Source organism: Harpia harpyja, chromosome 19, assembly GCF_026419915.1.
Source record: "Harpia harpyja isolate bHarHar1 chromosome 19, bHarHar1 primary haplotype, whole genome shotgun sequence".
Classification (NCBI taxonomy): domain Eukaryota; kingdom Metazoa; phylum Chordata; class Aves; order Accipitriformes; family Accipitridae; genus Harpia; species Harpia harpyja.
Genome location: NC_068958.1, coordinates 3,372,074 through 3,393,185, shown reverse-complemented (window position 1 = coordinate 3,393,185; position 21,112 = coordinate 3,372,074). Strand labels below are relative to the sequence as shown.

The window sequence follows — 21,112 nt, the reverse complement described above, 5'->3', positions numbered from 1 at the left end:
GAGCCTGAACTGACCAGAGCTTTTGTCAGAATAAGACAGGGACATGTTTATATATTACTACAGCAGCATGATACCTTTGTAGGCAATATTTCTTGTAACTTGTAATGACTTCTTCAAATATATATTTTCTTTCTCATCTGGAGTCATGATAACTGCAAGTGATGTTATGCACTTGTATTACTATAACCAGTTAAAGGCCTATCTACTCTTTAATCCATTGAGTTTTTATGAAGACTTTCATTTAAAAAGTGGATTTTTATGTTTGTGGACATTGGCACTACCAGCAAATGCAATTGGCTTCTGGTGTTATTTGTCAGCAAAATGTTTCTATTTTAAAGTTGGAATGAATGGATTTTAGTCGGAGACTGAGAACAGTCACATTTTTCGTTGGTAGCTTCATCCAAAAAAAAACCCCAAAATGTTTTGCCCACTTAGGCTGTCTCAACATTTATTTTTCAAAAATATGTACTCATCTGCTAGGATATTACAGTTATCTTCGAGGATGCAGACTCATCTGCATTAGAGAACTCCTAAATCACTGTGTGGTTGTATTTGCTAATTTGGTACAGTCCAGTTAAATTGGTGCAGCTACTTTGTCCATAAAAGGCCTGTGCTAATATACTTAATTTTTATTTCATTTCTCATTTGTTAAATCTTGGCAATATTATCATTGCAAACGTCATAGCAGAACATAATCCTCCTGAAAAGTAGGAGCGGTGCTTGCTTTTGTGTAATTTACGTTTTGAGTTTGATACCTCCTCTTGTCTCAGAACAGGCTTTAAGCTTAGAGTCCTTGCTGCTGCATTCCTAATCACACATTTAGTTTTATTACAGTAGTATCCAAAGTGGCCATTATAGTTAATTGTATTTTTTCTGTCTCAAAAGGTGATTGAATCTATCCACCAAAATGCCTGTGGGCTGGAATTATGTGCAATAGTTTTCCGTGTAGAAGTAAAACCCATGCAAATCCCATATATGACAACCCTTGGTTTATATGCAGAAGCAATCCACTGCTCTGGGTTTGGAACAACTGTTCCAAATCTAGCAATAATGATTTGCTTCTAGAAATTGTTCTTTAAACACATTTGGTGGGGAGCTGCAGAAACCCTGTCATTATTCAGGAAGCAGCCTATGTGTTAAAATATGTAACTCTTAAGTAGCACGCAGGGAGAGGTTCCTTGTGATGCATCTTTTATCTCCCTGACTGAAACTTCATAATGGAAAACAACACATGGCATTGCATCTACCTGCTGGAGGGAATACACAAGGTTTATGCAAAGAAAGTATCTTCCTCGTAATGCACTATGACTGGTGTTTTGGTATTCTGTAGTATTTCTTAAGTGGGAGGTTTGACCAACCTGCTGAATTTCCAGTTTGTCCAATACGTTCGTGTCATTCATTGGAACTTGTTTAGCATAAACAGAAATAGTGTTGGTTAATATGATATCACTCATCTACCCCTTTCATATAGTTTGTGAGTTAGTATATAAAAAATAATAATACTAATTTCGAATTCATCAGCATTTAAAAAGAACAATCCAGGCTACAGTGCCACTGTAAACTTAACACAGTCTAGTCTGTGCACTCCGGCAACTTCTGCATCCTTTAAAAAGGAAAACCTCCTTTTTAAGCAGAAGCAAATGCTAAGCAGCGCACATCCCAGCTGGTGCTCTTTAACCCAAGTATTTAGCTAGAGATGGGTTTGCATTGTTGTGAGTAGGCTATTTGCATTAGGTTCATAGTGCTTCTATTCATTGTATGAAGGAGGATCAAAACAGGTGGAAGAAGGAGGAGTGATGAAAGTTGAATGAGGGAGATACCCAGAAGCCAAACTTTTTTTTTTATTGTGCATTTTATTTGATGAAATAGACTGTTGTATCTTTTGTGCTCCTGTGAATACATGCCCATCTGCTCTAGCATGCTTGTAGTTACTCCTGGTGCCTGTTCAGCTGTTGGCATGTTCAGCACAACTGAAATTCTCCATCAGCTGCCCCATCCTCCTCCAAAGACAAATAAAGGTCAAGCTATATTTCAAAAGCAGCTAGGCATGCAACTGTCAATCAGATCTTGAACTTGATGAAGCTTTCATGCTCTTTGCTATAAAAGCAAGTTTAATTTTAGTGCTTTTTAAATTTTATTGATACTTGGGAATTGTGGTGTACCTTCAAATTCTGCCCACAGCTGTTTTGATTTAGCTTAGCTTTAAAAAGTAACTGTCTAAGGAGTCTCTTGGAGTGGTTCTTCCTTAAAGTGATTGCTGCAGCAGAGCATGGCTCAAAAATATAAGTTCCTAGCAAAATGAGAAGGAAAAAGCTATAAATGAATTGAAAGCTTTTATTGAAGTTATATAAGCATATTTATAGAAATACTTGACCTCTTGTGGTTATTGCTATGAAACATTTATAAAGGAAACTTACAGTGATGTTCAAATTCAACTCTTTAGCACTCTGGTTAAAACTCAGGTATTTTTTGAGGTGTATCTAATGTATTCCTGAATGGTACTAAAAGGTAAAGACGGCTTTCAGTAGACAATATGTGAGCCTTGGCTTGTGTGCAATTCTGGAGGCCTCTGAGAAAATTGTAAATTCGGTAAATAGTGAGTCCTTGTTAAAACAACTATAATACAAGATGCATCAAATTTATGGTTTTGTAATTGACAGCCATGTAGATGAGTAACTTTTGGATTAATTTTACTCAGTTATATATACTCTGCATGGTTTATTTTATGAGCTTAGCTAATGGGAAAAGCTAGGGAATACAATCCAGTATCTTGCAAGTGTTGGGTTGGCTCCTATTTCATCTTTCTGTATTCAATAAAATGTCTTCGGCCCTGGAAGTGCTACATTGTGTGTTGGGATTCTTCTTATTTAAGTGTATTGAAAATACTGATGCAGCTGAGAAACACAGTTATTTTAAAAATCAGTAGATTGTATTACACTTGAGAATAGAAATGAATAGCAAATGAGCATCGACTGAGGGCTTGATTTTTATGCCATTGGAATCTATCGGAGCTCTGTTGTTGATTTCTATGGGAAGCAGGGTAATCCATCAGCTGGGATCCGTGATCGCTTCTGCTGAAAATTGAAAGATACCTTTGTTTTCAGACTGGGAATCTGCAATTAGAGTTGGTGTGCTGGATTGTGGGGAAGAAGAGAACTATGAGACGTGCAAAGAATATGGTATTCACTATTACCCAACTTTTAGGGTAAGTGGCATAGTATATTGCCTTAGGTAAATGATGCATGCTTTATAGTAACTAAAACCGTAACAAACTTGCTTGTGCAGAGTGTTACGTGTAACTAGTTGTTCTTTAGCTGGACTTTTTCTTTGCATTTTGTGATAAAGCTGTAGGGTTGATAAAAGATTAATTTGAGTTCTTCTTGCTGAATGCAATAGCTGATGCAGTTATTTATAGTAGTAATTTAGTCCTCAGTTCTGAATCTGAAAAATTCTTACTGAAGATACCATTCTAGAATAAGTACTATGTTGTTACATTTATGTAACACCTCATTGTGATATATTTGTTTGATAATAACAATTTGTATAAGTATTTTTCAATTCAAATGTTTGTGATTATTAATAGTGGTTTTAGTTTTGGTATGTGAAAGTACAGGTAATTGCATCATGAAATCGGCTAATTTCATGACCAGGGCTCCAATTAAAAATTTACCCTTGATTGATCCTTTACTATTCTTCTAATTAACTTCATAATTTGCTTAAACTGGCTGTTAAAAGGGATCTTGTGTTTGCCAAAATTATCTACCATTTTTCATCTTCAGGTCTAAGTGCAATTTTTAACTTCTCTGTCTTTGCCAATCTGTATAATCACATTATTAACTGTAAGTGTAAGCAGAATGTGATGGATGGAGAGTATTGAATAAACTGTGTTTGTTATGACAGGAGAGGGAACAGGAGACATTTCACTGTAGAATTTGTGATGTTCTACCCTGATAGAAAGAACAATTTTTTTTAATTTTTTTTTTTACTCCTTAAAGTTCTGGGTGTAAATTGGTATGCACTCTTTATTAGACACTGAATCTTTTCTATTTTATTTTTTATAGCAGAAGGCAGTCACGCTCCATTATATATCCTGTTTAACCACTGGAGGGAGTTGAGAAAATGTGAATAGTGTTCTAAGTATATGTGTAGTTGGTAGTACTGATTTGGTAATGGATCAATATACAGTATTGAATTAAGCACTGTGGTATTTTTCCTCTAAAAGCTGGCTTTATTGTATATCAGAGTTTCGATTGGTACCTATGAGCTACCCTCGTATAGCTGAGAAGCAGGTCTTTGGAACTCATAGGCTAAAAGGGAAAACTGTCTGCTGAACAGATAGATAAAAATGTTTTGTAAGTAGAGCTGTAAAAATTAAAAACTCTTGAAAGCCATTTTTGTTTCTGAACTGAGCTTTCGTCTTACACAGTGAGTTATTTTCAAAGCAATAATACTTTTTTTTCTCCCACATAGTACTTCAAAGCATTTACAAAGCAGTTTACTACTGGAGAAAATTACAAAGGTAAGAATATCCTACTGTAAGAAGTCCCCAAAGCAGTTATCCTATCAGCCAGGGATGTGTCACACAATAAGCAAAATCTCTTTGCCTGTCAATTAGTTTAGACAGCTAGAGATGGGATGGACACTAAATAGCTCTTTAAGATATGATATTACAAGTACTGCATGGAAATGGAATGTCAGACAGAATTTTAGACAGCAAAACATTTGTTCAAGAACTAAGGGCTCACATTCCTCATTTTTTTGAAAAGTAGTTTTCACAAATGGCTAGATAATTTTTTAAAATTCCTTTTTTCCACCACACACCTCATCAGCATGAGATCCAATTTGCTCAATCCTGATTCTGGTGCTTTTTGATCTGTCAGCCACTTTCCAGGCATCCTGAATCTCACTGGGAGAACCCCTATTCAGATGTTGACTAACTGAAAACAGGCTTATCCTGTGTGTCTGAAGGGATCACAGCTTGAGGTGGTTTGTCTGGGAACAAAAGTAATGTTGTCTTTTTCAATGGATTAACATTTAAAAGGCCAGAGGTCAGAAGAGAGACCACCTGCACCATTAACCCTTAATGTAGAAGTAGACCATAGTTGTACCTATTACTTTTTGGCATTTGTGGGAGCTTCTGCTTTTTAATTTATTTATTTTAAAGCAAATAAAATATTCTCACTTCAGTTATTTCCTCGTATTGTTACATGGCTTTGTAACCTCACCTGGCCCATTTGGTAAGAATGGTACACCTTTGCAGTTTTTAATGCATGATGAATATCCTTATTGCAAAAAAGCTACTGAAGTTGCCCACACCAACTATTGTGAAAATGAGCACAGATTTAAAATGAAGCATTGTTTGAAGAGGAAACCAGCAAGGCAGACAGATGGTTAGATTTGGAAAAGTCTTCAGGTTTTATTAATTTTGGGGTGGGATGATAGCTTTTAAAAATGATCTCATCTCAACATTAAAATGAACTCCTACAACAAATCCTTAGTCCCTGTTCTTCAGCCAAATAGTATTCTTGTTTTTAAGTCCAAATTTAAAACAAAAACCTGACACAGAAAAACATAAGAATGTATAAAAACCTGCATGTGAATAATTTTTTCCCAGTTTTCTGAAGTGTTGTGGGTTTTTTGTAACCTGTACTCAGCAGGAGCAGATAGAGAGCTGCAAACAGTTCGTCAGATGATGATTGACTTCTTACAGAACCATTCCCAAGAGTTGAGACCGCCTGCTTGCCCACCATTGGATCCAGTTTCGTAAGTTCCTTGTTTAAAATACAGCTGGTGTATGCTTACTATGTTAATTAAATAAAATGTAGAAGGTCCCATTAAAGATGAAGTAAGCTTTTTTTCTTATTATCAGTTCTGCTATGAGACCATAAAAGGAAATACCATCCATAACAGTGGGTGTATTGTATTCTACCTATGTTAAATAGCTTTTCTTTTCTTAAAAGGTCCAGTGATATTACTTCTCTTTTTGACAAGAACAGCCATCATTATACTGCCATTGTGTTTGAAAGTAATAACTCCTATGTTGGACGAGAGGTAATGTATGACTTATGAATGACATAATGAATATGAATGAATGTTATCATAACACAGAAGAATTTTATGTTATTTAGCCAAGCAAGAAAATTTCTGATTATAAGACTGAATTAAAGGGTCACAAAGGGCCGGTCATGCATATTTGAGATTTCACAAAGTCAAGGCATTATAATAGGGCTGTTGTATTTAGTCACACAGAGGAGCATGCTTACAGATGAATGTGATGTCATGTTAACTTCTTCCATTCACGTTTTAGTGGAAGATTAATTTATCAATTTCATTGCTAGCACAATTCTTTTTTCTTTCAAGATGTGGAAGACCACAACAAAAATATTGTCAGATTATGTTATTGTTTTGTTACAGCTAGAGAACTGTTCATAATATTCATTCTTCTGGGCAGCTTTTGTGATCTCAGCTGTTTATAATAATCAAAATTCTCTGGTTCTCTTTCTTCACATATAGGTTTTAGGAAATTACATTCTAAATTAAGATGATAACATAAAATTACTTTCACAGCTCTGAGGCACTGAGGAAGTAGAAGTCTTTGGTTTTTTGCTTCCCCCACTCCCCAAATAAAATATTTGATTTGGCATCATTTCACCACCTAATGAGCCTGCTGTTAGCTTAGACAACTGTTGCTTTTCTCTTCCCGCGAAGATCTAGGATAAGTAAAGAAAATAAATTGCATAATTATCTAGGCATAATCTGTGTAGAAACATCCATTGTCTGTGAAATGTTTCTAATTAGATTTGATGCTGGGATGGCCCAGTTGCATAAGTGGAGGAGAGTGTGCTGCCAAAAGTGAGAATCACCTTGAGAAGCAGGCTGCTTCCAGACATTTGTGTTCTGGAAGCTGCTGTATTGATACAAGTGGGCATTACTGAAGAGAAGAAATGTGATGATTATAAAGTTCTTCAGCTTTTTATCACACTTGCTTTATTATCTGTTGTTATAGGGAAAGACTGAGTGTCATCTGATTAACAGAAAGTGGAGTCTGCTTTCAGAAGAAAAAATATTTGCTGATGTTATGTAGCATTTTAGCTTTATAGAATAGTTCAGTGAAATAGAAAATAACATCGTTTTCAAGTTTACAGTGTAAGACAATATGGACAAACCTAACAGAAGTCACAACAGCTGAAGAAGGGGAGGCCATGTGTTTATCACTGATGAAAGGAAGGAAGGAAGGGTCTCAAATTACAAATTTGAAAGTGAGGGAAAACGTGGCAAAGATAATATTCACATGAAAGGGAAAAGTATAGTGGAAACTGGGAAACTAACAACAGAAAAAAGATATAGAAGAGGTAGAGAGGAGTAAAAGTAAAAGAATGAGAAGTAGAAATGTAAGAAGAGTCGGACGCATGGAAGGTTTTGTAGGGAAGAATGGAATACTTGAAATGGTAGTATAAGAGCATAGACTAATGGAAGGATGTGAGGAGTGTGGCCATTAGAATGGCAAAAGAGGATGCCTTTAGCAGTGGGATCTTGAAGGATTTAAAAAGGGAAGCAATGTGTATTTAAACTTTTTTGTTTAAAGGACAAATTTTCATTACTTAGAACCATATCATATTTATCATCATATTTGTAGGTGCAGCTTTGGCTGTACCTGATAGTTGAGTCCTGGCAAATCTTTGAGGCATCCTGATGTTACCACCCTCTTCTGCTTCCTCTACCCTTTACTGTAATTCACACTTTGCAAAAAAATTTGTGCTTATTCCCAGCTGCTCTAGTGCAAAACCCCAGCATCAGGTTTAAACAGCTGATGAAGATTGGTTTGAGCTAAGATGCTGGACTGTGAACTGGAACTCTTGAGATACAAGCACCTATCCCTATATGGAGTCTCTGCTGTGGGATTGGTAAACAAAAAGAGCTGAACAGACAGCTGGGTGCTGTGACACCACAGACTACACAGCTTGATTTGGCAGGGCTTGCCAGGCAAAGCCTTAACTGCTGTGGAGCCCTTAATTGTTTTCTTCTAAGTCATGGACTTTGACATCAGAATGCTGTAAAGTGATGGGACCAGTGTTTCTTCACTACCTGAAAATTTGCCTTTAGACTCTTACATATATAACATGAAACATAAACCTGTTGGTGCCTGTGGAATATCCTCTGGGCTATTTTGAGTTTTATGAGGACATTTTATCATTGATTCTAATGTTTTCTTCAGATGTTAGACTTCAAAGGGAAAAGATCAGGATAGATCAAGAAAAAAAAAATGGAAGATAGGAGTAATAATTTCCAGAGAAGAGTAAATCTTCTTTAACTGAAATTGTTCGTGTCCACAGAATACTCATAGATGTACTTCCTTGGTGAACAGCTTAATGATACCCTTAAAGGATGATGCACTTCACCTATTTATATGTCTTGTCCTACAAGATTGGATATTCCTTGAACAATGTATAATTCATGTCATCTTTTCATTACCCAGGTTATCTTAGACTTGATCCAGTATGAAAATATCATTGTAAAGAGAGCGTTGAATTTTGATAAGCCTTTTCTTGAGAAACTTGGTATTACCTCAGTCCCTTCATGCTATCTGATCCATCCAAATGGGTCCCATGCATTAATTAACATGTAAGTAGTTATCTCTCTGAGGAATATGGGGAGGTTCAGTTAAGCTATAAAAACAATTTCCACAGCTTCCTTTCATACAAAGTAAGTTATTCTATAACTTTTTGCATGTATATAATGACATTGTGTCCTGGCATGTAATCAATACATTGTACTGACTGAAGTTGTGTGTTCCATTTCTTTGTGTTTGAAAATTGCCTGTCTTGAATGCTCTCTAGCAATTATTAACTAATCTAGTGGTCTTGTTATACAGTTTACTCTTTGAATGCTTGTGATACACAGACGTGGGTTATGCCAGTGGAAGTTAGACTTCATCATTTAGTAGGGAAAACTAGCCAAAATGGTGTGGTGGCTAATTATAACCTTTGTGTTGTTTGACTACAATAACAAGTTTATACTGCTGACAAAACTCACTTGTGAAGTAGATGTTTTGAAGTAGTGTTTCTAACTGGAAATAAAAGTTCTAGGCCAATGTTTGTTGTTTGGAATTTGATATGCTGAGAGCAATGAGCTGATTGTTAATGAACCATTTAATATTGTTACCTGTATTTTTAATAAAAGACCTAATATTACTTTTGCATACGACTGTTGCCTATTTATAGCTTTAACCTATTACTGTGATACTTCTGAAAAGAAAAAACTTTGGAATAGAAGTGAAAAAAATGAATGAAGCATCAAAGTTCTTAAACTTGCTTCTGAGTCAAAATACTTGTTCCATGTGAACATTGCCTGTGTAAGGCGAACTGACATTTTGATGCAAATGATGTTTCTAATTTTGGATGGAATTTCAAACCTCTAATCCAAATTATTGTTATTACTATTCCTAAATTGAACATTATTTAATTTCACTTTGTATCAAGACATAATGTTGCACTAGGACTGAAAAACATAAAACAAAGTGAATATTTTAATTTATAAATATTCTAATTTGTTTTGGATAGTCACTTAGTCTGAGATTAAAAGTAATCTTTACTTTGTCCATTTATATGCAGTTTGAAGCCTCTACGGTCTTTCTTTTCTTCGTATTTAAAGTCACTGCCAGGTGTAAGAAAAAAACTTCTTTTGCCACTTCAGCTACCTGTTCAAGAAAACAAAGAGAGTACAGAAATCAAGGTGTGGAAAGAGTTCGATAAGTAAGTGATACCCTCGATTTTCAGATCAATGCTTGTTTATTAAAATTTGCTTGCAGTTTTTTCTTGCCATGTGGAAAGCTGTGCTGTAATTTATTATAAAACCCTAGGGCAGTTCAAAATTGTACTTCATTCCATCCCAGGTGATGCACCTTGAATTGAATAGGTTGGTCACTACTGAATGATCTGCATTCTTCTGCTGGGTAAAATTAAAGGCGTTCATGCTTAATACTGGAGAAATTATGGCATCAAAACTGAGAGCAAAGCTTTCAGCTGTTGCTTCAACTTCATCCATTTCCCAGTATATTCAGGTAACACTTGTGAATTAGTTCAATTCTGGCATCAAGGTTACAACTTCTTTATGATTGTGAGCAGTGTTTCAAACAATTCAGAGGTGAAATTATTGGGGGCTTTCAGTATTTGGTTTTTAGCAGCAAACATCTGCACTGCTAAAGTTTTTCTCCAAAAGTATTGTTAAATGCTTAATTGACTTAAAAATACCAAGGACTTATCACCCATTACCTGAAGTATATAGATCACTGATTTGAATTGTTGAAAAACTTCAGCAAGTAATCGGTGTCCCTGAAAAAATCAATAGTAAAATAACAAGCTATAACATTTCTGTAGAAAACAAGAATTCTGTGTGTCTATAATAGTGAATCAGTGCCCACTAAAAAGTGCTTGTCAAATGCAAGTATAATAGAAAATACTGTAGTCACTGTGAAAGATGTTTATCATACCAAATCCGGTAAGGTTTATCTTCACCCTCTTTCCCTCTTTGTCTGTTTGAGAGAAGGACGCAAAGGCTTTGCAGAGAGATAATCCCTCAGCATCTTTAGATGGAAAAGATGTAGGACTGAGTGCTTTCATTTTGTACTTATTTTCCTTTCATGGACACTATTAGTGTCATCTTCTTTTAATGACTATTATAAAATATTTTATATGAAATGTTCTGTTGTCAAAACAACTTAGTTAAATTGAGCTGCTTTCCAGCAAGACAAAATCTTGTTGATGTGAATCTCAAGTCCAGGTATCTTCTAAATAGGATTCTTTGGGGAACCTCATGCATTCACTTGGATGTCTCTTTATCTAAGAAACTTGAAGCAGAATTTTGCAGTTCATTTAAATTTAAGCAAGTACATTATTAATTAAGGAGATAAATTCAGAGTAAGTCTGTAGTTTGAGTTGTTAAGAATATAGATTATTCTGTATTTTAATATGTTATTTCCTGCGTGTTATTTAAGAGGTGGGACCAGCCAGTTTCTTGAATGATTGTTCTTTTAATTGTATTTGTTTTTAGAAATAATAATGTTACTGAACTCTTACAAGAAGTGTTTAACTCTATTAACAATGTGAACTTCTGTTTGTTTGGTTACATTGCTCTGTATCATACTGTCTAGAGCTTGTACTCTGAAAGCATTGAAAGATAGGGTGTTTTACTTGATGTATTTGTACTTTGTAAAGTGTTGTATGTTGTTAGGAGGATATTTGGTTGTGAGAAGGAACTCTTAAACTCTTTGATTTGCTTTACGTGTTCTACTTGTACCTGTCATAAGGTAGCTAATTCTGTCTTAAGAGCTGGTGTGATTAAAATTGACTGTTAAACTTGTATGCAAACAACCTACAGTAAAACTACTGCATTTGGGAGAGGATTTCTAGATTCAGTCCTTTCCAGAGTTGACCTTTTTCAGTCTTGTTTGCACTCCTGCTCTGTGTATGATCTACTTTTGTTCAACAGAAGTCTCCCTTTTTTCATAGCATGTTATTTTTCTATTTGTGGTCAATTCTGAAGAGAAGCTATAATTTCTTTACCCTAGCTATTTCCTTGCTGGCAATGTCAGGGTTATAATTTCATTACAAGGTAAAGCTGGCTGGGAGGCAAAAAGTTTAGTCAAATATAAAGGAAATTCTTGTATGTGGTTATGCTTCGTTTGTCTAAACTCTGAAGAAAATGACACAAAATTACTCTTTGAAGAGAATACAGTGAAACTCACTGAACTTGACACTCACCCTACTGAGCACCTGAAGTAACTGCTGTGTCTTCCCATAGTGGTGTAGGTTATACAGCAATCACTGTGGAGTGGCAAATGTTGAGGTTTTAATGACACCTACTATATATCAATTTTACCTTCATGACTGGTGAGAAAATGAGCGAAAGAAACCTGCCGCTTTATAACATTATATATGTGTGTTTCAGATCTAAGCTGTACATGGCTGACCTTGAATCGGGATTGCATTACCTGCTTAGGGTAGAGCTTGCTACGCACAAGACACTTGAGGGAGCTGAGCTGAAGACCTTCAAGGATTTTGTTACCGTCTCTGCCAAGGTATACACTTCTAGTCTTTGATTATTTGTAAGAATAAAGTGACTCTAACATAAAATTTATTATGTGACATAAGTCTCTCAAAATGTCTTTCAGAATGTTTAAGTATATGCTTCCTCAGTAGCTTAAAAAATAGTTTTGTGGGTTTCTTTATATGTTATTTTTGAGTTACTGTATGCCGTTCTGACATACTTAGAGGGTTGAAATGCATTTAATTTAATCTCAGAGGGCTACAAATTAAATAAAGCTTAAGCAGTCTGCAACATATTGAACAAACACTATGAATATAGTCCATTTATCAGATTTTCAGGATAAGTAGCTATTGTAACTAAGTGGGATTAAAAAAACCTTTGTTTTGCCTTCTTGACTTTTGGATTTCTTTAGTGCATACTTGACCAATGGTGTTCTGTTTAGAGATATTAGTAACTTCTGTCTAAATTTTGAATATAATTGAGGTATTGAATTTAATCGAGTATTTCAAAATAATGGTAGTATTGAATATAATTGAGTATTTAAAAAATAAAGATGCGTACATACTATGTTTGAGTGAAGGGACTATATATGTAATACAATGTGATATGACTTGAAAAAAAATTGAAATAATTTAACTTCATAATGTCAGCCTACTGAAATGACCAATATCTCTTTATATTTACTTACTGAGCAGCTAACACTTTGTTTTATTTTAAAGAAAGTGAATTAGTATCTGTTTAAGGGAATAATAAGGCCTATATGAACTATTTCCAAATATCGGGATTTATCTGAAAATCAGACAGACAGTTTCTTGCTCCCCCACGGCCATCAGAGGTCAGAAATCTCTAGCTGGCCTCATTTCTTTAAGAAAGTGTGGTGGTAATCTTGCCATCATATTATCCCTAAAACATCCTCTGTTCTTCCTGATGGCTCCTGGCCAGCTGATGTCATTTGCTTCCCTGGCTATTAGTGCATAAATGGGGAATGCTCTCTTTTAGTTGCATGCTCATTTCCAGACTGCCATTGTACAAGTGGGGACTGCTGTCCTTTATTTGCATTCTCTTGTTGTGTAACACTTTCCTCGTAGTTCTCATTCATGATTCTCAGGTGTTTCCGTTAGGAAATTTTTTTTTATACTATCCTCCTGTGTAACAGCATTTATGGTGATAAATCTTAAGTCACAGAGGTCTCTGGTTCCCTACCTGGGGGATTTTCATTGTTGCAGAATTAGGTTTTTTGGCAATCATTGCAGAAGTCCATTGTTTTTTGAATCCTCGATGAGACTGGTACCTACCTGAGATACTATTGTCATTTAGAAAGTAATGGGTGATATTCTGGGGCTCCTACAGGAATAAATGTAATTATAGTATGCAGTCAGTAGTTCAGAGGTGTGCCGTTTTTTTAGACTGTTTAAGAGTTGTCTTTGAACCCAAACAATGCATGTGGCCCCTTGTTAGACACAATACAGACAATTAGCAAAAGGGAGTTCCTGCCCATTAGATTTGCATGGTATCAAGTGAGCAGTCTATGAATTAGAGATATTATCGATAGTTGGACAATGGCTGCAGAATGACTGGCATATGTATAGCATGTTCTGTCATAAATTGCTTTTTGTATTTAATGTAGCTGATACAGGGACTTTATTTCCCCATCTGTTGAAATACTGCTCCTTCTGGAAGGGTACTTAGAGGATGGTATGCATACTCAACTTAATTTTATAGTAATTACAGCCATCACTAAAGTAAGATTCCATTTCTAGTGTAAAATAATGGCATTACCTCTGATTTACAGTTCCTCACACTCATCTGCCAGCCTGACTTCTTCAAGTTGCAAGTTAAGTCACTATTTCCAAATCACTTTGGCAACCACTGTTACACATATGAAAAGGAAAATGCTCTTCTAGATAACCAATATCATCTACATTTACAGAAATCTGAACAAATATTTTATAAGAACTCATTTTTGTGATTATCTTTTAAGAGTGAGAAGGATTTTAGCCTCTCTGATTCACTTAGGTCTTATGCTCCGTTCTGAGCTATACACTGAGCTGAATTACGTTAATGCAAAGTTCTACGTAATCTGTCAAAAGTTGTTCTGTAGCATTTCTGCCTGCTGTTGGGTAGCATTCTACTGGTTAATATTTTGTGCATGCAACTTGTTAAATTTTGTAAGCAAAAAATAGTGTGAGATGGCTTTTTTATTGAAAGCAGAACAAGTAATTAATTTGCTCATAACAAAAGAAAATCTGAAGCATTTTAAAGACAGGTAAAACACATTTAGGTAAAGATAAAAGTGTCTTGCTGCTAATGAGATTTGTGCTTTAAAATGTGGTAAAATATGGGTATTTTCTTCTTTCTTTTTTCCACAGCTTTTTCCTGGCCGACAGCCTGTGGTAAAGTTGTTAGAGACCTTGCAAGAGTGGCTGGTGAGCCTTCCATTAGACAAAATCCCTTATGATGCTATCCTAGATCTGGTCAACAACAAAATGCGGGTAAGCTGTTACTAGTTTCCAGCATAAAATACAGCATTAGTAAAGGATAAGATTCTATATAAATCTAAGACATCACTTACTGATGGTCCCTCAGTCATAATGGAGTTATAAGAAGGTTAAAATGAAAATAAAGTGAAATCATTACCAGAAAAAAAATCCTCATGAAGGAATTGAAATGAGAGAATTGAAATACACAATCCTGTCTCAGTTTTATAATGAGCAAGCGATCGCTAACATATACATGTTCCCTAACGTCAGCTTCAAATGATGCAAGGTTCCCAGCGGATATTTTTGAGTTGCCTTTGCTTGCTGTGCCTGCTGTCAGCAGGATTCTCTTAAAGGTCAGAGTTTAAGTGATGGGAAATTTACCCACTGAATTGCATATTATTCCTGAAGAGTTTCCCCAAACACTCTTTAATTTCCTGGCACAGTAAAGGCCTTGCTAGGAATCCCATCTCACTTTGGTAATGCAAAGCCCTATCACAGGGCTATCTTTGTACAGAAGTTAATATGAGTCTTTCTTCCTGTGAAATGGGATTGCTATCTGAAATTTGGAAACCTCCTGTGTGTTTTAGGAAGCAGAGAGAGAAGTCTGAGAAACTAAAATTTTGCACTGGATTTTAGGCATAATGAATAAGTAGTGTTTTTGTTTTAAGGAATAATGATGAATTCTACATCTTAGCCTGGTAAGACTTTACCACTATAAGTTATGTAAACCTTGCTGAGTAATATGGAATTTTTAATGTGCCCAGGGAAACTGTAGCTCTGTCAGAGTTTACAGTAATATTTGTGTGTGCGTGTTGTGTTCATACTGTGCTTAAAAAAAACTTTACAAGTTAAGCTACTTAATGTATTCTGTCAGACTAATTAGACATTTGTGATGTGCATTTTAGTAGGTTTGACACCAGTGACTGTACATTGTATATCATGTAATATGTTTGCCAGAGGGATGAGTTTTACAATGGTGCATCAGAGTATCTCAGACTTAAGTATTGTTATAAGTTTAAAATTTGTTTGCCTTAAGCATGAACTCATTAGCAGAAGTGCAGAGAGAGTAATTTACTATTCTTTATCCTTGGATCACCTCAATTTCAAGGTAGGATCAACTGTGACTGCTGTTATGTTCAGTAGTGAATTTAAGTCCCAGAGCTGTGTATATCTTAAATACTTTTTTTTTTTTTTTTTTTTTCCCCTCCCACCCCAGATTTCTGGGATATTTCTCACTAAGAAAGTTCAGTGGGTCGGATGTCAGGGCAGCAGACCAGAGCTGAGAGGTTATACCTGTTCCCTTTGGAAGCTGTTTCATACCCTAACTGTTCAAGCTGCACTGCGACCGAAAGCTTTGATAAATACAGGTAAGCAGCAGTTATGCGAGACACTTGAAGGATGAGACAAATATGTACAGCAGTTCTGCTACGCGGTAGAATAAGTAATGGATTAGAGCAAGTTTTTTTTTGCGTGTAAATACTCAACTAACAACACATTGGTGGAGGACATTGGCTTTCAAGGCTTAGCTTTCAGGCTTGCACCAGCAGAGGTCAGAGCATAGCTTTACTGCAGCGGGAAGGCTTTGAAAGAAAGCGTGTCAGTTTGTCCTTGCTTAGAAATGTGGTAAATAAAGTACGTGGCCCTAAAGATGTGAGCAATAAAGCAGAAAAAGGAGAGAATTTCAAACAAAGAAATTTTGAACTACCTGAAAAGCGATGAACATTGTTCAGGTTACCTAAGGTTACACTGCTAATTTAATTTGAGAAGAATGAGATTTAACCATGCAGTTTAGTAGCTATAAAAGATGTACAACCATTAGCCAATCCTGTTATTTCTTAAATACTGAATGCTGTGACTGTTTGGGGTTTTTTGTTCAGCTGAATGTACCTAGTGTCCATTAATCTGTGGAGTGATATACTACTTTGCAAGCACTCTGTAAAATTGCTGATTTTTAGACTTGCAGCATCTTGTGAAGCGGAGTGTTAATATTCTGGTGATGACTCCCATTTAAGAAACGTGCTGGATATATAATCTATTTTCCTCGCACAATGGAAATAGAATTACTAATGGTAAAATATTGGCCTTCATATGTTTTTATTCTTGCCAGGACAGTGCTTTGTTTGGTTATAGTTCTATTTAGTTTTCATTTAAAGCCTTTTTAATGTCTCGTCGAAGGAATATAAGAATGCTAAATGGACTGTTACTAGATCATAAAACTCAGAAATTTGCAATTTGTCAGTTGCTGATTGTATGTTAAAAAAAAAAAATTATTTTATTATTTCAAATTACGGATACATACATTTGTCCAGCATTACTTGCAGTCACAGTGAAAATCTCTCAATTCTAAATACGGAATCTCCTGCAGAATAGGGATTTTTTTGGATAGCTAATCATCCTGTTGTTGATTTTTTGTTTCTCCGTTTTGTCGTGTTTTGTTTGTTTTTCATGGGACAGTAGGTTGAATCCCTTTAATTTAGTACTGTGCTCTGCCTGGTGAGTTTGGGTTTTTTTGTACTGGATGATAAATTAGCTGTTCAATGGGATCATGGATAAGTTAAATTTCCCCTTTTGTCCCAATTGCCAAAAGGTGTTCTAATTAAATGTAAAAATGTTCTTAATATTTAACTATACAAAATTGCGTCTTAAATTGCTCCCATGTTTCAAGCGTGAGCTCCAGTTAGTCTGAAGTTAAAAATACATTGTAGAACCTGAAAACTCTTTGGCACACTTAACCATCGATTATCGGGACAGATATGTGATGATCACTTCTTATGGCGAAAGAATTGGGTCAGTCTGAGACTGTCGGATTATGTCTTGGGAGGTTTTCCTCTCCTTATTGCTTGTTTAAATCCCATCTACTAAAAAGCATGATGTACTCCCTAATCCTTCCCACCACAGGTAGGGTTTTATGGTTCTTGTCCATTTTAAAGATTAGGGTTACCCTGAATTGCAGTAGTTTGGGAGGAAAGAGAAAAGGAGGATTACACGATGATACATGGCAGATGTTAATAGAAGATTCATCTCTGGGCTGATAAAAGAAAAACAAACAAAATGAGCCATTTTGCAATTGTTTGTTTTCTTTTTAAAGCAGCTGTATTTTTCTTGATAGTTTCCTCTGCTTGCAGAGTCTGGCAGTCAGTGTGAACTTGCTATGGCTTTCTTGATATAATGTTTTTATTGGTTTATATTTGACACATTTTATTGTTGAACGGTGTAATTTGAACCTGCAGTGGGATCAGCATAAGGGAATCCAAAGGAACTCTGAACAGAACTGCTCACATCCGAGGATGTATAAAATCATTGTAGAAATCTAGTCCTGAGGTCGCTTAATTATATGAAATGTGTTTTTAGGTAATAGGATCTATTGGCATGAATAAGACAGGCTTGTGGATTTTATAAAAAAATTATCTGGATTCTTTTTAATCTGTTGCTGAATTTGAAAGACCTCACCACAAAATGAATTTTCAAGAGCGTAACATTACACAGGAGAGCAGATATAATTAAATTTGTGTATGAATCTCTGTTCCTCCATAAAGAGATTATTTGCTAGTAGTTACTTTTGTTGTGTTTGTTGTTGTTTTTTTCTAAATATATATTTTAGTATACAGGGTAAAACTGTTTTGCCTGAAATTCATTTCAACTTTCCAAAATTATTTTTCAGCCTTTCTTTTAATACGGTAATTTAATCTGCTTTAATCTCATAGCTTTTATTTATACATGCCTATTCAATCACAGATATTGAATGTCTGAGTAGAGATTGTTTGCTTTTTATGATTTCTTTTTGGCTTTAAAGACTTTTTTGCTGCCATGTTTAAGAATGTAGTGGTGGTGTTCTAAATAAAGGTGTTTATGACAGTCTAAATGCATTTCTTATACATAACAGATAAGTACTCTGATAGTTTTGAATAGGTTTTGTTGAGGATTTTTTTTTTCCAAAAAACAACACATGTACAGAGGGCATATGTGCTACCAAACTGTTTGTTACTCACTACGGAACAGGACCGTGAACAAAGCACCGTAACCCTTTACTACAGAACCTACAAAACCTGCATTGTAAATTACTCGTGATAGAGGTGTTCAACTACAGGCATTGGTAATTTGATCAATCTGCATCATAAAATGTGTTTCGTTTGACAAGTGTGTGTTCGTGATAATGTATAGTACATTTGTAAATACATTTTGGCATAATTTACTAGGTCAATTAAGCATGAATCAGAAAATCTGTGAGACTGAAATGAAACCATTAGGATTTCAACAAATTATATCAGGTTTTCAAGCCGCTTATAGATGTAGGGACTACCTGCTGTCACAATAAGGGCCCAGGACAAAGTTCTCAATCTGTAAAGACCTTAGCTTCCTTCTCAATAAAATAATAATTCTTTTGCATTATCTTTAGTGTACAAGTGTGAATGTTATAGAAAGAATAATGTGTTTTGTATTTATTTTAGGAGGAATTCCTGAGTTACTCTTGAAAGTTCAAAAGTCGCTAAGTAGCTGTTATGTGTGTGCATTCAGTGCCTGCCAAAAAAGCTGTGGAATTAATAACTGTAATGAGATTCTGGTATTCTGTAATACCTCAGAGTTATGGAGTAACAAACAGATATCACAGGCACCTTGTGAAATACTTACCAGAGGGGTTTTGACCCTTGGTTTTTCAGTAGCAAGGTCACCATAACTTTAGTGCCTGAGCATAAATGTAATGGTGAATACATAACATAAATATTCATTTAGTTATTGGGCAAGATATTGGAGAAAGGCTCTACTTCCAGAAGAATTGTGGGAAGTATAGACAGCATGGACTTCGCACGTTTTAACAATTTCAAAATGTGCTCTGATAATGGGCTTCTGAAAAAATTTTAATGTCTGATTTTCATTTAGCTAAGTTTGTTCCACCTCTCAACTTGTAAGATATTCTTTGAAAGGAGAAATTTCACTGTAAAGAACACTTGACCTTTAACTCTTATTTTAATGTGTTGTTCAGGGTAACTTTGAACACAATTGTGTAGACTAAATGTGTTAGTATGTATTGGTATAAATAGCTACTTTGCATTTTTAATAACACTAGGGCTCACCTAGCATTTTTTGAACCTTAGTGTGTTTGAAAGAATTCCCTTGTAGTTGTGTCTGATATCCCAGATAACCTTTCAAAACAGTACGTTTTGAAACATACTGTTTGAGATCAGTTTAAACTCTACATTATTTATTGCCAAATAATTTGGTTTCTAAATGTCTCACCTCAACCACTTAGTGACAATATCTTATATTTTGTGGGGGAGGGGTATTTCTTCTAAGAACTGTGTGAAGCTTTTAATCCCTCTAATATCTTTGTGACTTACTGAGGTATAGGTTCTGGATGATGGCGCATGTGTTATGGATATCTTTAAATTACAAAAGTGGCTAGTTTCTTATCTCTAAAGTGGAGGTGTAAATTTGCATGGAACAAGAAGGTAGCAACATTTCCTTTCCTTTTCCCACAGTTCACTTTTATGTACATTAAAGTGCTGATGTTCAAGCTATGTTTGTCCAGATGATGCTGAATGCATCTATCGTCTGTCTTCCTAGGTCTTGAAGACAATCCCCAAATAGTACTTCAGATCATGCGGAGATACATTCACCACTTTTTTGGATGCAAGGCTTGTGCTCAGCATTTTGAAGAAATGGCTAAAGAGTCCATGGATTCCGTTAAAACCTTAGACAAGGCTGTTCTCTGGCTCTGGGAGAAACACAACGTAGTGAATAACAGGCTCGCAGGTATGGAAGACCTTGCTTAGGAAAACCCACCAGAGGTAGCTGTGTCTGAAAGCCAAGGCTGTGGCATTTTATACAATGTGGTTTGTATTTGAACAAAGGGATGTGCAAATGAGGCTCTGTAATGAGAGTTTAGAAGCAACAGTAACAGTTGTTCCAGCTTGACTTTCCTTTATTAAATACTGACTTCAAAAGACTAACTCCACATTTACATTGGTGTACAAGAAAGGGTACTTGTGTATAGAGCAAAACCTAGAGCATCCCAATCAACTATAACTCTTAAGACCAACATGCTAACCTTTGCATGAGTGAGAAATATATACTTGAGATATGCTATCCTCCAGTAACATAGTTATCTCTTATCATATATAATGAAAAAACATCATTCTCAAAGATACTGTTTCTTATGAGATTTTACCTGTTGCTTGATGAGAGGATCTTTCTGGAGTACAAATCAAGCCTTTTCAAAAAGGAGCGTACAGTTCAGCTACTTATCAGTGGATAAAAAATAATTAAATTTCTTTCTGTAACAGTTTAAATAGATGTTAAAACCTGTCTTCGTTTTGTTCTGGAGAGGTGCTGTATAGAAAATGATGATAATTGAACAGGAGACTTTCTCAGGATAAAACAGCCTAAACTATTAGCAGATCAGCAACTGAATAAAATAAAATTACTGAATGAAGAAAATCTGTTCCCCTGCTAGATTGCTATGTTTTCAGTTAGACTAAAAGTACTGTTAAAATACTGGTTGTATTTAATCCGTTCTGTTATGGGAATATCAAGTAACTAAAGCACTAAAGAAAATTGGTTTCTCTTTACACTTAATCCCTGTCTGCTGT

General features: G+C 35.4%; 1 protein-coding gene across 2 annotated transcripts in view; it reads left to right on the top strand.

Annotated features, from left to right (window-relative positions):
- QSOX2 (quiescin sulfhydryl oxidase 2) overlaps positions 1-21,112 on the top strand; it is a 29,250-nt gene that overhangs the window by 1,913 nt on the left and 6,225 nt on the right. Inside the window, exons 2-11 of one of the 2 annotated variants that reach the window (XM_052814934.1) lie at positions 3,105-3,205; positions 4,471-4,519; positions 5,655-5,763; positions 5,961-6,051; positions 8,477-8,622; positions 9,612-9,752; positions 11,947-12,076; positions 14,415-14,537; positions 15,742-15,892; positions 20,088-20,276. In XM_052814934.1, coding sequence (XP_052670894.1) covers positions 3,105-3,205; positions 4,471-4,519; positions 5,655-5,763; positions 5,961-6,051; positions 8,477-8,622; positions 9,612-9,752; positions 11,947-12,076; positions 14,415-14,537; positions 15,742-15,892; positions 20,088-20,276 — 1,230 coding nt within the window. The remainder of the gene's footprint in view (positions 1-3,104; positions 3,206-4,470; positions 4,520-5,654; positions 5,764-5,960; positions 6,052-8,476; positions 8,623-9,611; positions 9,753-11,946; positions 12,077-14,414; positions 14,538-15,741; positions 15,893-20,087; positions 20,277-21,112) is intronic. The other variant, XM_052814933.1, reaches the window with a different exon arrangement.